The sequence below is a fragment of the Oncorhynchus mykiss genome, chromosome 12 (assembly GCF_057628025.1).
Source record: "Oncorhynchus mykiss isolate SJ-2025 chromosome 12, ASM5762802v1, whole genome shotgun sequence".
Taxonomy (NCBI): Eukaryota; Metazoa; Chordata; class Actinopteri; order Salmoniformes; family Salmonidae; genus Oncorhynchus; species Oncorhynchus mykiss.
This window is the reverse complement of record NC_143033.1, coordinates 28,156,988-28,172,103: the sequence shown is the minus strand read 5'-3', so window position 1 is coordinate 28,172,103 and position 15,116 is coordinate 28,156,988. Positions and strand designations below refer to the sequence as shown.

Here is a 15,116-nt window from a genome sequence, read left to right as displayed (position 1 = left end):
GATTTTTATTAGTCTATAAATACATCTCTTTGCCAAAATTAGTCATCTCTCCTATGCCTTATTCGACTAGTATTTTTGAAAGTGTAAGGATAATAACTGCGCCATAGTTGTTCTGAAATGTTTTCTGCTTGCCAACATTTTACGTCTATGTTTAATATAATATACACATACAATCATTATTAATTTAGGTTGCCTATCCTGACGTGAAGTTTGTTCTATAGAAAGTATTTTACCCTGATGTGTGTGCCACACAGAAAGTATTTGACCCTAGCCACAAAATTAAGGAAATTATATAAAGGAGGGGGGGGGGGGGTTATGTCAGGGGGGAAATTTTGGGCACAACACCGGCACCCAAGATTCAGTCCAATCAATGATGGAAGAACAAGGAGTCAGGTATTTCACCGGATATATAAATGTGAAACATCCGCTTGGCGTTTCCACTCACAATTTAACTTGGCTGGCAGTGGGAAAAGATGAAAGGAGATGGATTTTGGTCAACATTCCGCACATTTTGTCATTGCTGAAACATTTGATCCCAATACAGTTTTCTGTTCCCAAGACTAAACTCTGTTATGAACAGAGTGGACCTAGTTTTGTAGACTTTATCTTTTGCCAAAATTGTAAAATATTGCGTTGTTTAGAAGGAGTGCAAAGGCCAATTGAGTTATTGCACACGCGTACTCCACAGAGTAGGCGTTCACTAACGGAAATATGTAGATACACTAGAACGAGCCAATATAAACTCGCTAACTCGTGCTTGGCTCTGTCCATCTCTTTGGTTGTTCTGCCCACTATGACTAATTTGTTCCCTTGGAAAATACGGGCTGTGGTCTATCTGGGTATAGTTACACAACAATTTGATGTAACGATAGCACAGTGCCTTTGAGGGCACGAAAGTGGTTACAGATTAACAGGATTTAACGCGTTTTCCTATGATAAAGTTGGTCCCTGGTCGCCACCTGTAGGACACTGGCGGTACCATAATGGCTCCAGTGAGTATTTGTACATTGCAAGTCTTTCCTAAACAATGTTTTCCTTGAGTTTGAACTGGGACTCGAAGGTTGTTTTTAAAAGGTCGAATAATGTATCCGTTTACATGTGTGTATGTCGATTAGAATTGCGTGAATACAACATTGTTTGCTACACGCATCATTTAGAACTTGTAGCTCCAAACGCAAATTGCTGTGGTCTGACTCTAAATTCTATCTAGTTAACGTTCGCTACGAATGTGGATTTTAAAGTATATATAGAATGGATGTAGCCAAGTGTTTTCCTGTATATTTCAGGATTATCATAGATAGCCTACTCGTTCAATGTGAAAGAGGTCACCTCTTCTTAATAACCTGTCCTAAATGTGTCTTTATTGTATCAATTTAATTATTTTAATCTAGAAGAGCCCTGCTCAACAAGTTCAATGTCTTATCTCTTTGATCAGTATCCCATTGATATTGCATTATTAGTTCAAAAAAAAATGTTGCACCCGTGGTTTCATGAAGTAAAGTACTGTTCTGATAATTGTAATACTATGCGTAACAGTATTATAATTGCCATTAGAATAATTATATTTAGGCCTATCATTTTCATCAATTACAGTAGAATATTGTCCAATTATAGGTCCATAGTTTTAGCACTAGATGGCACAAAACGGGTGTAGGCCTGTGTTGTATTAGATTCAACTGTGCCTCTTCAATAACTGATGAGATGTGAATATAAGACAGGAAAACTATGGACTACTTTAGGCCTATCTTGACAAAAGTCTGTGTGTCTGCAGGTAGTGAAGCTGGCGGCGATCTCCGCAGCAATGGGAATGGCCTCGTTTCAAATTTATGCCATGAGTGAGGACAAAACAGAAACCGTGCGGCTCTCCCCTAGAGAGGTAATCAAATGACCAAGATGATGTTCAATTTACTCAAGAACCGGGAGGTACTTGACTATTACCACCATGCTTCTTACTGTATGCATTTGGCGATCAATTGATGATGATCTATTGTTCTGTTCTTAGTTGTCCATCTATGCTCCAGACCCTACAGCAACACACTACATGGATGAGCAGCCTGGAGATCTGCAGAGTGGGCTGGGTGTGGTCCGAGTGGGGCTGTGGCCATATGTTAGAGCCGTTAAGGTATACTTACACTATATGGCTATGATGGCCTCTTATCACTGCTGACTGTTGGTTGTATTGGCTAATTTGAATATTCATCAATATGGGTTTTTAGGAATGACATGCTGGAAGTTTTGGAGTGGCTCTTTAGTTCAGTTATAGTAATTGTCTACTTTTAATGAGAACTCACATTTTGTGTTAGAGATGCCATGAGATCAATAGACGGTGAGGGACTTTCTGAAAATGGCAGTTTTTGTGATTCTGTAATATCTCAGCTCTGTTGGTTTAATTTATGTTTGACCATTGTTTTTCCAGAATGCTTATACCTCTGTCAAGGTTGGAGCTGTAACAGTCTATACTGCTGGAGAGTGGGGGTGTTCTGGTGAGGAGTGGGGGTGTTCTGTTGACATATCCGTAGGTCTGTTCTAGTATCTCAATCTCTAACAACTTTGTTTTTCATGTCTATTTTACCTAGATACATATGAGTTCCTGAGAGATCCTCCTCCTGGTTTCTTCCCGAGGGTCAGTGTGATCACAGTCTCTGGGTTAGCTGGTCTGATCCTGGCAAGGAAAGGTAATAATGAGTTACTGAATACTCCCCAGATTATTGACCAGCAGTTTATTATATAGTGCATATACAAAGTCTACACCCCCTTGAACTTTTTGCATATTTTGTTGAGCTACAAAGTAGGATTGAAATAGGTGACGTAAACAAATTTGTGCACAAAATTTGAGAGAAATAAGCTTTTTGTGCATATGAAAAATGTATAGGATTATTTATTTCAGCTCAAGAAGACCACTGCCATTCTTTGAGGTCTTCGAAAAGCTCCCTGGTCTTTGTTCACTGAACAAACATAAACATTGGTCCTCATAAAGTGAGGACCAACACTTTACATGTTGCGTTTATGTTTGTTCAGTGAACAAAGACCAGGGAGCTTTTCGAAGACCTCAAAGAATGGCAGTGATGGGTAGCAATAACAAATCAGACATTGAATATCTCTTTTAAGCTTGGTCAAGTTAATACTTATGCTGTGGATGATGCATTAAACTACCCAGACACATTAAAGATGCAGTAGAATTTATCAACTAAGCTGCAGGACAGGGAGGAAACTGCTTAGGGATGTCACCATGAGGCCATTAGTGATTTTTAAAAACCGCTACAGAGTTCAATGGCTGTGATTGGAGAACTGAGGATGGATCAACAACATTGCAATGACTCCTCAATAATGACAGTCAAAGAAGAACAATATACAGAATACAATTATTTTAAAACGTGCGTATGTCTGCAACAAGTCACTAAAGTAAGACTGCAGAAAAATATGGCAAAGAAATACACTTTTTGGCCTAGGTGCAAAGCTGTATGTTTGGGGCAAATCCAACAAAACACTGATGAACTGCCTCCTTATTTTCAAGCATGGTGGTTGCTGCATCATGGTATGGGTATGTTTGACTTTGGCAAAGACTGGGGAATTTTCTTAGGATAAAAAGAAACAGGATGGAGTTAAGCACAGGTAAAATCCTAGAGGAAAACCTACTTCAGTTGGCTTTACACCAGAGACTGGGAGAGTAATTCAACTTTCAACAGGGCAATAACCTAAAACACAAAGCAGCATCTACACTGGAGTTGCATACCAAGAAGACAGTGAATGTTCCTGAGTGGCCAAATTACAGTTTTGACAAATCTGCTTGAATCTATGGCAAGACTTCAAAATTGCTGTCATGACCTTGACAGAGCTTGAAGAATTTTGAAAAAAATAATGGCAAATACCATACTGTATTTATTTATCTTGCTCCTTTGCACCCCAGTATCTCTACTTGCACATTCATATTCTGTACATCTACCATATAGTGTTTATATGTAGTGTTTAATTGCTATATTGTAATTACTTTGACACCATGGCCTATTTATTGCCTTAACTCCCTTATTCTACTGTATTATTGACTATGTTTTGTTTATTCCATGTGTAACTCTGTTGTTGTATGTGTCGAATTGCTATGCTTTATCTTGGCCAGGTCGCAGTTGCAAATGAGAACTTGTTCTCAACTAGCCTACCTGGTTAAATAAATAAAGGTGAAATAAAATGTAAAAAAATACACACAATACAGGTGTGCAAAGCTCTTATGAAACTTACCCAAGAAGTCGCACAGCTGTAATTGCTACCAAGGGTGTTTATAACATGTATTGACTCAGTGGGGTGTGAATACTTATCTAATCAAGGTATATTATTGTTTTATTTTTCATTAATCTTAAAATTTGACAATTTTTTATCTTCCACTTTGACAGAGTATTTTGTGTAGATCATGACAATGAAATCTATTTTAATCCCACAATGTAATGCTACAAAATGTGCACGAAGTTCAAGGGGATGTAGATTAACTATAGGCACTGTAGATAATCCAAAATGTACACTTCGCAGTAGAATGGTTGAATAAGCAGGTTGCCAAATGTCTCTTTGGTATCATGTTCCACTATGTAGAGTAGCTGACTTTTTTTCCCCCCTGCAGGGCCACATCTGATGATGTTGGGTGTTCCTCTGGGTATGGTCACTGTTGGGATGGCCGTGTGCTACCCCACTCAGACAGTGACTGTGGTAAAGGTACATATTAAAGGGAAAAAGAAAACAATTCCACAGCTTCCTTTCGACTGTCACTGAGGCCTTTTTACACACTAGTAAATGTCATGAGATCCAATACTTTGGACTGTTAAAACACATTTTGTATTATGGCACAATATCTAGTTTTCTTGTATGTCAATATGTTTTGTATCATTCATGTGCATATGAGCTAAAATTAAAAGCAGAAACTGGATTTATTGTGATATGCAATAGGGATATTCAGATGTAAGATCTTTCATTTGAGCCAGTTTGCTACAGCAGGAAAATAATTCAGCAGCACAGGATATGTGAGTTATTATGTTGCTTATAATTAGTGGACATTTTTATAGGGGTTGATACCTTTTTCGTTAGGGCAACTGAAGTCTGATATTTCAAAGTGGAAATTTTGTAAAACTAAAATACAGTGGCTTTTCTTCTGCAGATGACTGGGCAGAAGATGTATGCAGCCAACCAGTACACCACCTCATATGTGGCATCAACCTTTAAATCAAAGCCCAAATAAGTAACTCCCCCAACTGTCAGTCTTGAGTTACAGACTATTGACATTATAGATGCTATTTTTCATCTACTCTATGTTCTCAAATTGATTTCGCTGTGGAAAAAATGCATTTAGCAGTATTCTATACTCAGCAAAAATATAAAATGCAATATGCAATTTAAGATTTTACTGAGTTATGAGGAAAGTTATAAATAAATTAATTAGACCTAATCTATGGATTTCACATGTCTGGGAATACAGATATGCATCTGTTGGTCAAAGATACCTTACCAAAACTGGGCCTCAGGGTCTCATCTTGGTATTCAAATTGCCATCGAAAAAATGCAGTTGTGTTCGTTGTCTGTAGTTTATGCCTGTCCATACCATAACCCCACAGCCACCATGGCAAAATGTTGACATCAACAAACTGCTCGCCCACACAACGCCATACACGTGGTCTGCGGTTGTGAGGCTGTTTGGACGTACTAACAAATTCTTTAAAACAGATGCAACTTATGGTAGAGAAATGAACATTCAATTATATGGGAACACCTCTGGTGGACATTCCTTGAGTCAGTCAGCATGCTAATTGTACACTCCCTCAACTTGAGACATCTGTGGTATTGTATTGTGTGACAAAACTTCACATTTTAGTGGCCTTTCATTGTACCCAGCACAAGGTGCACCTGTGTCATGATCGTGCTGTTTAATCAGCTTCTTGATATGCCACTCCTGTCATGTGGATGGATTATTTTGGCAAAGGATAAATGCTCACTAACAGAGATGTAAAAAAAAGTGTGCACAAAAATAGAAAGAAATAAGATTTTTGTGCATATGGAACATTTCTGGGCTCTTTTATTTCAGCTCATGAAACATGGGAACAACACTTTACATGTTGCATTTATACAGTATTTTTGTTCAGTGTAGGCAGGTCAATGATTAATAAATCTAACAAGCCGTTTTAAAGCACTCTCGGGAGTTGGAAAGTTTAGTTTGAAAAGCATATTTTTATGGATTAAACACAACTTGACCAATGTTTTCCTGTTTAGAAGCAGCAAGCCCCACCCACCAACTCCTATCCCTGAGACAGAAATACCTGAGGCAAAGCCCCTCTCTGAAGCTGGATCATCTGAACCAGTCATGCCTGCTGTTGAGGAGGCTCCTCCCTCTGAACCTGGCTCTGCTCCAGTCCCCATAGAGGAGGGTGTTCCATCCGAGGCTGAACCTGCCCCTCAGCCCACCACAGAGGTGACCCCTGCAGAGGGTTATATTGACACTGAACCTGCTGCAGCTGAGGCAGTGGTGTTGCAAGAGTCTGTTGAGACGGCCCTTGTGCCTTCTGTTGAGACGGCCCTTGGGCCTTCTGTTGAGACGGCCCTTGGGCCCTCTGTTGAGACGGCCCTTGGGCCCTCTGTTGAGACGGCCCTTGGGCCCTCTGTTGAGACGGCCCTTGGGCCCTCTGTTGAGACGGCCCTCTGTTGAGACGGCCCTTGGGCCCTCTGTTGAGACGGCCCTTGGGCCCTCTGTTGAGACGGCCCTTGGGCCCTCTGTTGAGACGGCCCTTGGGCCTTCTGTTGAGACGGCCCCTGTCGAGGAGCCTGCCCCTGCACCTCCTGCTGAAGAGATTCCTCCACCTGCCCCTGTTGAGGAGGTTGCTGCCCCACCTACAGCTGAAGAGGCGGCATCTACACCTGTTGAGGAGGCTGCTCCTCCAGCTCCAACAGAGGAGCCATCTGTGTTTGTAATAGTAACTGCTGGTGAGTCACTGGTGAATCAATGTGAAGATATTTTAGTCTAGGCGGTTGGCTTCATCTTCTTTTAATATCAGATATTGACGTCAACTATAAAGAAATTAACAAATATTTTGGGTATTTCCAGGGAAACCCAAATTTGCACCCGACCCCAAGCTAGTTGACCTGGGCCAGGTCAGCCCTGAGGATGAAGACCTGTACAACATGCGTGGATGAAGAACGACAGGAGGAAAAGGAGAAGGGGGGGGGGGGGGGTGTGTGTGGAGGGGGGGGGGGATAAGGGAAAACCACAGAAATGGGAAAATAATGTGATTTGTTAAAGCAACTATAGTTTTTCAGGTGCATATTTCTCTCTTTACCTTAATGATTGGGAACAGTTAGTCACAGGCTGTGTGTCCTGATTCTCCACCCTTCTCCCCAAGTGTGTACTTGCGCACTTCCTGTCATGCATTTACCAATGGTGGAAACTCCCGCCTCCGGACAAAATTTTCACCAATCCGATTTGAATTCATTACACGGAGAAGGATGGAGAATCAGGACTCACCCATACTGTATTTGAATTTGAACTCTGTCATTTGTGTTTCTTTGCAGATGAGCTTGCAGTTTACAAAGACACCCACAGGGAGAAGGGTGCAGGCCATCATCTACATCCACCAGAACAAACAGCCATCTTTACACTCTTCTTCCAGGGCCACAACACAAGGTTTACTTACCAGCGCTTACACGGAGTGTACAAAACATTAAGAACACCCTTTGCCCTCAGAACAGCCTCAATTTGTGGAGTCCACAAATTATGTTACTAACCAAACTGGACCATTACACTAAATATATCTATTTTCTTTACTAGGGACTACTTGGGTCACTGCTATGCTGTCACTTTTTTTGTCAGCCACATTCACGTGGTGAATGCCTGTTATTAGTCTGGTCAGTCTATGTAAATATTTTCCATGTGGCATTTCGTAAACGAGTGAGCCGTTTTAACACACATCCATGTTTTTATAGCATTTGTAAGACTTTATAGAACTACTGAGTTGAACCTTTTTGTAAAACCCCAATGTTTATGGATGTGTGCAGCTCTTGCACAAGTTAGACACTCACAAATAAGCCCACATAGAGGAACCTGGAAGTCATGTTACATTATGAACTGGCCAGTTTGATATGCGTGTTTGGATCATTGGAATAATGTCCTTGTACTTGATGTCAGTTAGTATTTTCAAAAGGAAATGTTTCAAACATATTTGTTTGTATTTTAATAGAACTGTCAACATATTTAAACTTTTTTTTATATATATATATATTAGGCTATTTTACAGTACAGCCAAGAGGACATATTTTACATGTTTTATCACTCCCTTTTCTTTTTTTATAAATGAAAATCACTTCACGAATTGACTGCCTTCAATTTGAAATCACCCCAGCCCTGATCTTCACAATGATAATCATGTTTCAGATGTGTGCAATATGCAATATAATTTTGGTGCAATATAATTGCCAAATAGGGAATAAAGGCATTTTCCTTCATTCTCCTTTTTTGTAATTTTAATCAGAGCAGAGAAAAAGTGCAAATGGTAAATAAAGTATTGTGATAGTCATGCAAAGTAATTGTGAATGATATGAGTATTTGATTTCAAACACTAGAGGGCGATAGTGTTAATATATGCCTTTCGGGCAAAACCAGAATAAGAATGAACCAAGTCCATGTTTAGGGGAAGGAAGTACGTTGTTTACAAAAAGGACTTATTGGAATGAGGGACACTTGATTATTTCAAATTCAGAGAGGAGTTCCCAGATAATGATAAGCTTATATCAAACCAATAATGAGTGGTTTGGAGGGAATGAGTGGCTAACTGTAAATTTCGCTAAGCAATCCCTAGCCTGCTATTCAGTGGAGAGGGTGTGTGTGGTCCAAGTCTGGGTTTAAGGCTCTCTTTTCCAAGCTTAAAAGGATTAACATTCACTTGCAACACATCATAGGCCAGAGAAGGTTGAATACATTGGCCATGCTGTCAATCCAGCATGACTTCTGCCGCATCCAAAACTGGGAACTGGGAAATCTCAGACTTCAGTGAGTTCAAGACAACTGGGAACTCTGGGAAAAATTGAGCTCCGATTGGAAAAATACGTTTTGAAAGGTCATCTCACTTGGAATTCTAAGTCAGGAACTCGGGCCTCTTTCTAGAGCTGCGACCTGAAGATCACTGATGTCATGATTCAACCTTGTTTTTTCCAGAGTTCCCAGTTGTCTTGAAAGCACCATTAATCCAGAGAATGCAAGACTTTGATTGCAAAGTTTGACCAAATTTGCCCTCAAGAAGGACCGCCGCGCCACTTTCCTGTTTAAGTGAGCACAGCACAAGGTGAGTCCAAAAATGTCTTGAATGCTGCTGCATAAATTATGTAATATGCTATGGAGCTATGTATGCCGTAGCTAAGAAAGTAATACTAAGTGTATGTTGTGTAGTAAGCTGTTAGTAGCCCATGTGCATCACTTTAATAATTTGGTCCCTTTCCCCATAACTTAACCTACTGTTCTGACATGGTGGTGCACATGTAGCCTATAACTTGTTTTAGAATCAAATCAAATGTATTTGTCACATACACATGGTTAGCAGATGTTAATGCGAGTGTAGTGAAATGCTTGTGCTTCTAGTTCCGACCATGCAGTAATATCTAACAAGTAATATAACCTAACAATTTCACAACTACCTTATACACACAAGTGTAAAGGAATGAATACGAATATGTACATAAAAATATATAGAGAACTGTAATCATCGAATATTGTAAGAGCTTTCATTGTCTGCTTATATGCTCCCTTTTATTTATCCTACGGTTCTGACTTGGTGTACAGGGAGAATACTGTAAGAACGGCCAATGTTCTGAATTCTGTCATTGTACATTTCAAATAGTTATATCGACTACGTCATCATTGCTCGCTCATTAATGTCTTAATCGAAATTACGGATTAACTCTTACCTGCTCGTTGTTCCCTTATGCCATAGTTTGTACATCTCAATTGTCATTAGAAACCATATTTGTTTAAGCAAGTCAGCCATATCAGCTAGGTTTTTTCAAAGGCAGTAAATGAGTGAACTGTTTCGCTGCCAGACAAGGCTCCGCTGTTAGCCATGTTTAGCGGTGGATTCACTCCATGGTGCTGAAAAGAAAGCTCTGCTGTTGGGACAGCTTTACGGATAAAGCACTAAATAAACTTCAGTTAGTGCTAAACACGGCAGCTAGAATCTTGACTAGAACCCCAAAATCCAATTCACACACTTATCAAGAGTACATCCCTACAGACTGATCCGGTGGGCTCACTAAACTCCGACGCTTCATTTGTAAATTATGTCTGAGTGTTGGAGTTGCCGTCTAGTTTGCTTAATATAAGGAATTTTAAATGATTTATACTTTTATTTTTGATACTTAAGTATATATTAGCAATTAAATTTACTTATACTAATAATAATATAATAATAATATTCTTAAGTATATTTAAAACTACATACTTTTAGACTTTTACTCAAGTAGAATTTTACTGGGTGACTTTTACTTTTGTCATTTTCTATAATGGGATCTTTACTTTTACTCAAGTATGACAATTGAGAACTTTTTCCACCACTGGAAATCAACACATTAAACCAGACACTTCATCCTTTCAAACCCTTCACTCCAGGTCGTACAATCTAAAATACACACAAGGGATCTGTAGACTCAGATTGTTTCCATGGTTCAAACCTATAAAACCATTGCAGTAGAATGTTTTAACTTAAGACCTTTGCTTCATACAGTTACACATATGCTTCGTTACACAATTTAATTTATGGATTCTGGCAATGACATTCAGCTGGAGCTTTTGTCGCTTGTGGCATGTTAATGACAGATCGGCATCTCAAATGTTTTGTCTAAATTAACATACATTTTGGAGTGTGCAGACCTCCACAATCCGCCGGATACTCCAAATAAACAATTTGGGACAAGCCTAAATTAATTATGTGCACGGTTGACCACCCCCCTCCCTTCCGGCACTCACTCTTCTGGTGTTTCTTCATTTTCTTCTTCAAATAGTGTTTCAGTTCGTTCAAAGTGAATTTCACTTGATAATGTCCTGATTTCAAGGACCAGAACAACAGTTTGTTTCTAATTCAGGAAATCAAGACAAACTATTCACTGTATGAAAAACTATTACTTCTACCAATATTCTTAATACAAAAGTCTAAGACAAATGTCAAAGAGAATAACGACACACAGTTGAAACCATTTTTGCAAATTGGCTCCCCTATCATCTTGCCGATCTCACCCCAGAGTAACAAGGTCAGGGAGTTAGAGGGCTAATCCTTAGGGAGAAATCCCGACCATCCAGTAGACCTAACCTGGTGAGATTTGTATGGAAGCAAGACCAAAACAACAGCAACAATACACACAAAACAAACAAAACAACAACAACATACACTTCTTCCCTTTTGACACATGACTCACAATGTGATTGATGTGTAAAAAAACACCACTCGTGGTCCGAATCACATATATAGGACTATTGATAAATGATAAATTAATATTGATAAATTATCAGTATTTACATATTACATTTAAATCTCACCCAATGACTCTAGACTTTCTAGTGAGTGTGATCAGGCCTCACCAGAAAGTCAGGTCAGAGGTGGTTCAACCCCATTAACTTCTTCGGGCTAGGGGGCAGTATCCGGAGGTTTGGATGAATGAGGTGCCCAAAGTAAACTGCCTGTAACTCAGGCCTAGAAGCTAGGATATGCAGATAATTAGATAGAAAACACTCTAGTTTCCAGAACTGTTAAAATGTCTGTGAGTATAACAGAACTGATACGTCAGGCGACACCCGAGAACAATCCATCCAGAAAAAATAAATTCAGCTCACCCTTGATTACAATGGCTGTCAATGGGAATATAAAAGGAAGACCTCCCAGATTGCAGTTCCAAGGGCTTCCAATAGATGTCAACAGTCTTTAGAAAGAGTTTCAGGCTTGTTTTTTGAAAAATGAGCTAGAATTTGTATTTTTTCTAAGTGGCTCCCATTTTGGCTGAAGTGTTTGTAGCACGTTCCGGTGAGTGCGCGTACTTCGTTATTTATCTCCAGTAATGGTCTCCGGTATTCTCCGTCTTAAAATGTATTGTTTATTTACATATTAGGGTACCTGAGGATTGATTAGGAACGTTGTTTGATATGTTTGGAAGAAGGTTATTGGTAACGTACGGGATTCGTTGGTATGCATTTTGAATGAGGGAAACCAGTGAATTACTGAGTCTAGAGTGCATATGAAACAACTGACTTTGTTCGGAATATAAAGGACTTTATCAAACAAAAGGACCATTTGTTATGTAGCTGAGACCCTTGTGATTGCAACCAGATGAAGATCTTCAAAGGTAAATTATTTTATCGCTATTTCTGACTTTCGTGACGCCTCTGCTTGGTTGGAAAATGTATGTAATGCTTTTGTGTGCGGGGAGCTGTCCTCAGATAATCACATGGTGTGCTTTCGCCGTAAAGCCTTTCTTGAAATCTGACAAAGCGGCTGGATTAAGAAGAAGTTTTTAAATGATGAATGACACTTGTATTTCCTTGAATGTTTAATATTACGATTTCTGTCATTTGCATTTCGCGCTCCGCAATTTCACTGGATGTTGTCGAGGTGAGACGCTAGCGTCCCAATGATCGGTAAGAAGTAAAGTGAGTGTTTATTTCCCTTTTCTTTTCTTTACCTCAGACTCATTTTTAAAAGACATTTCAAACATTGGGTTTACATTGGGTTTTTCAGTACATTTCTTATCAAGAGAATTTACATGTGTGCAACCAAAACTCGGACAATAGATACTTCAGAAAATGTTATTTGTGTGCCCTTTAAGTTGCATCCTTTCTAACCCATGAAAAATCCACTTATACCAAAATAAAAAGACCACACACAATAAATCAAACACAGTATTAACACCACTAACACATTTTCATAACAAGTGGGTTGTGTGTGGGTGCTGGTGTGTGTTGTAAAACGTAGGGTAAAAACAAAGTAAAATGGCCAGGCCTTACTTAATTTGGGAGATCCCTTAATAGGGATCTGGGTACCTTTATACTATATAGTACACAGTCTCAATAACCACTCTCCTGAGGCACCTGTCTCAGGAAACCTTTCAAAGGGAGAGATACAGAATCATTGGTAAACTCGGTAATTAACATTTTGTTAGTTTTCAATATGCTACATTTTAATAATTCCTAAAAAATTCTTCATCTTAATCAAGCTTACTGAATCTTGGGCAGGAAGTCTTGATAAAGACTTGTACAGAATCATACTTCAGACACATCGGATGATACAACAGTGTCCCGTTAAGCAAAATGGGCACCTTCTAAAGTAAACAATCCCAGAACCCCTTTCTTGTAATCTTATCATTTTGACCTGTTGCATTGACATATGTCCTGTACTGACTGTCCCTGTGACATTCCCTAGTCAAAATATGAAACCTGTTGTTTAACAAATCTGCTAGGTCCTTCAAAAATTTGGTGCTGGCTTATCACCTCAATATCCGGTACTTAACACATTTACTTGGATCTACTTCAATTTTGGACACAGTTCCATGTAATGGAAACCGATTATTGTTTTCGATGACATTACCTTCTTACTTAAATCACTGGTGTTACCCAAGCTATAGAATTGAGTAATACTAATTGGAAATAGTCATTACTTAAATGACTGGTGTCACCTAAACTATAGAATTGGGTAATAATAATTGGAAACTGTCAAAAACGTATCTTATTCAATTATTCATACCTCTGTCCAACTATGTCCCTTACAGCCTGTTTGAGTTCAGTGAGTAGCACTTATTCCACTGTTGGGTTATCTATTTGTCCACAGGGAGCTTATCTCTAACCCAAACACCAGTGCAGCCTCTAATATAATGTCCCAAGGCTCAATCTCTCTGTTCGTCATGTGACCTTGTACTGAAACATTTACTTATTCAAATTACTCAAATATTGCATTATTAGAGTACTATGTTTAAGCCACTAATATTACCATTCACTTTGTTACTGTGAAAATATTTTTTATGTTGGGGAGGGGGGTGCAGTTTTTTAAATGTTGGTAAAGACAGGAAAACACCATGATTTATAAACATTTTTTAAAATGAATCTCAAGATTGCTTCTACATTCCCAAGTTCTTCAGTTCCATCTGGGTTTATACTCACAGGGGAGACATTTTCTCTTGGATACACGCATGTGTGAAGATTTTACAGGAATTTACTGGTGCAAATACCATTATTTTAGAATGGTATTTTAATGTGAGGGTTTTTATGCCTAACAGTTAAAATAATTATAAAGGTCTATTCTTGCCTCTAATTTCTTAGTCTGACAAATGTTTCCTAGCTGTCAGATGGGGATAGTTTGAGAAGGACAGCAGGTTGTCCTTTTGCTGACTCACTCATTGCACACTCTGTCCAGGGGTCTTTACAAACACTACATGGGAAATGTGCAAGGTTTGCCCAAATGTGGATTTCTGTATGACAAATCTGAGTCCTTGAACGGTAAATGCAAAAGCCTATTAGGCCTTACTCATTGCCAGGTGCTCCCAATGAACATAAACATGCAAGAACTGATGGAGATGCATGTATCCTCCTGTTTCTCCGTAAATATTTATCTATACATACAATGCATTCGGAAAAGTATTGAGACCCCTTGACTTGTTACGATAAAGCCATATTCTAAAATTGATTAAATAGTTTTCCCCCCTCATCAATGTACACACAATAACCCATAATGACAAAGCAAAAACAGTTTTTTAGACATTTTTTGCCCAAAAAATAAATAACTGAAATATGACATTTGCATAAGTATTCAAACCCTTTACTCAGCACCTTTTTGTTGAAGCACCTTTGGCAGCGATTACAGCCTCGAGTCTTCTTGGGTATGACGTTACAAGCTGTATTTGGCACGCCTGTATTTGGGGAGTTTCTCCCAATCCTCTGCAGATCCTCTCAAGCTCTGTCAGGTTGGATGGGGAGCGTTGCTGCACAGCTTTTTTTAGGTCTCTCCAGAGCTGTTCGATTTGGTTGAAGTCCGGGCTCTGGCTGGACCACTCAAGGACATTCAGAGACTTGACCCAAAGCCACTCCTGCGTTGTCTTGGCTGTGGGCTTAGGGTCGTTGTCCTTTTCAG

General features: G+C 39.2%; 1 protein-coding gene and 1 long non-coding RNA gene across 4 annotated transcripts in view; both read left to right on the top strand.

Moving 5' to 3' along the window:
- The first annotated feature begins 765 nt into the window (after positions 1–765).
- On the top strand, positions 766–8,466 carry LOC110537305 (MICOS complex subunit MIC27). Of its 3 annotated transcripts, XM_090191481.1 has the most exons (8): positions 766–992; positions 1,772–1,876; positions 2,003–2,122; positions 2,577–2,675; positions 4,607–4,698; positions 5,138–5,218; positions 6,244–6,951; positions 7,073–8,466. In XM_090191481.1, the coding sequence occupies exons 1-4, from the start codon at positions 984–986 to the stop codon at positions 2,592–2,594; spliced, it is 252 nt and encodes an 83-aa protein (XP_090047607.1). In that variant the 5' UTR covers positions 766–983; the 3' UTR covers positions 2,595–2,675; positions 4,607–4,698; positions 5,138–5,218; positions 6,244–6,951; positions 7,073–8,466. The 3 variants fall into 3 exon arrangements, with proteins under 3 accessions (XP_090047607.1, XP_090047608.1, XP_090047606.1); XM_090191482.1 differs by lacking the exon at positions 5,138–5,218; XM_090191480.1 differs by having other exon boundaries at positions 5,138–6,951.
- Positions 8,467–8,776: 310 nt separating this feature from the next.
- Positions 8,777–15,116, top strand: part of LOC149979122 (uncharacterized) — a 34,117-nt gene continuing 27,777 nt past the window's right edge. Inside the window, exon 1 of the long non-coding RNA XR_016484969.1 lies at positions 8,777–9,302. This is a non-coding gene — a long non-coding RNA (uncharacterized LOC149979122). The remainder of the gene's footprint in view (positions 9,303–15,116) is intronic.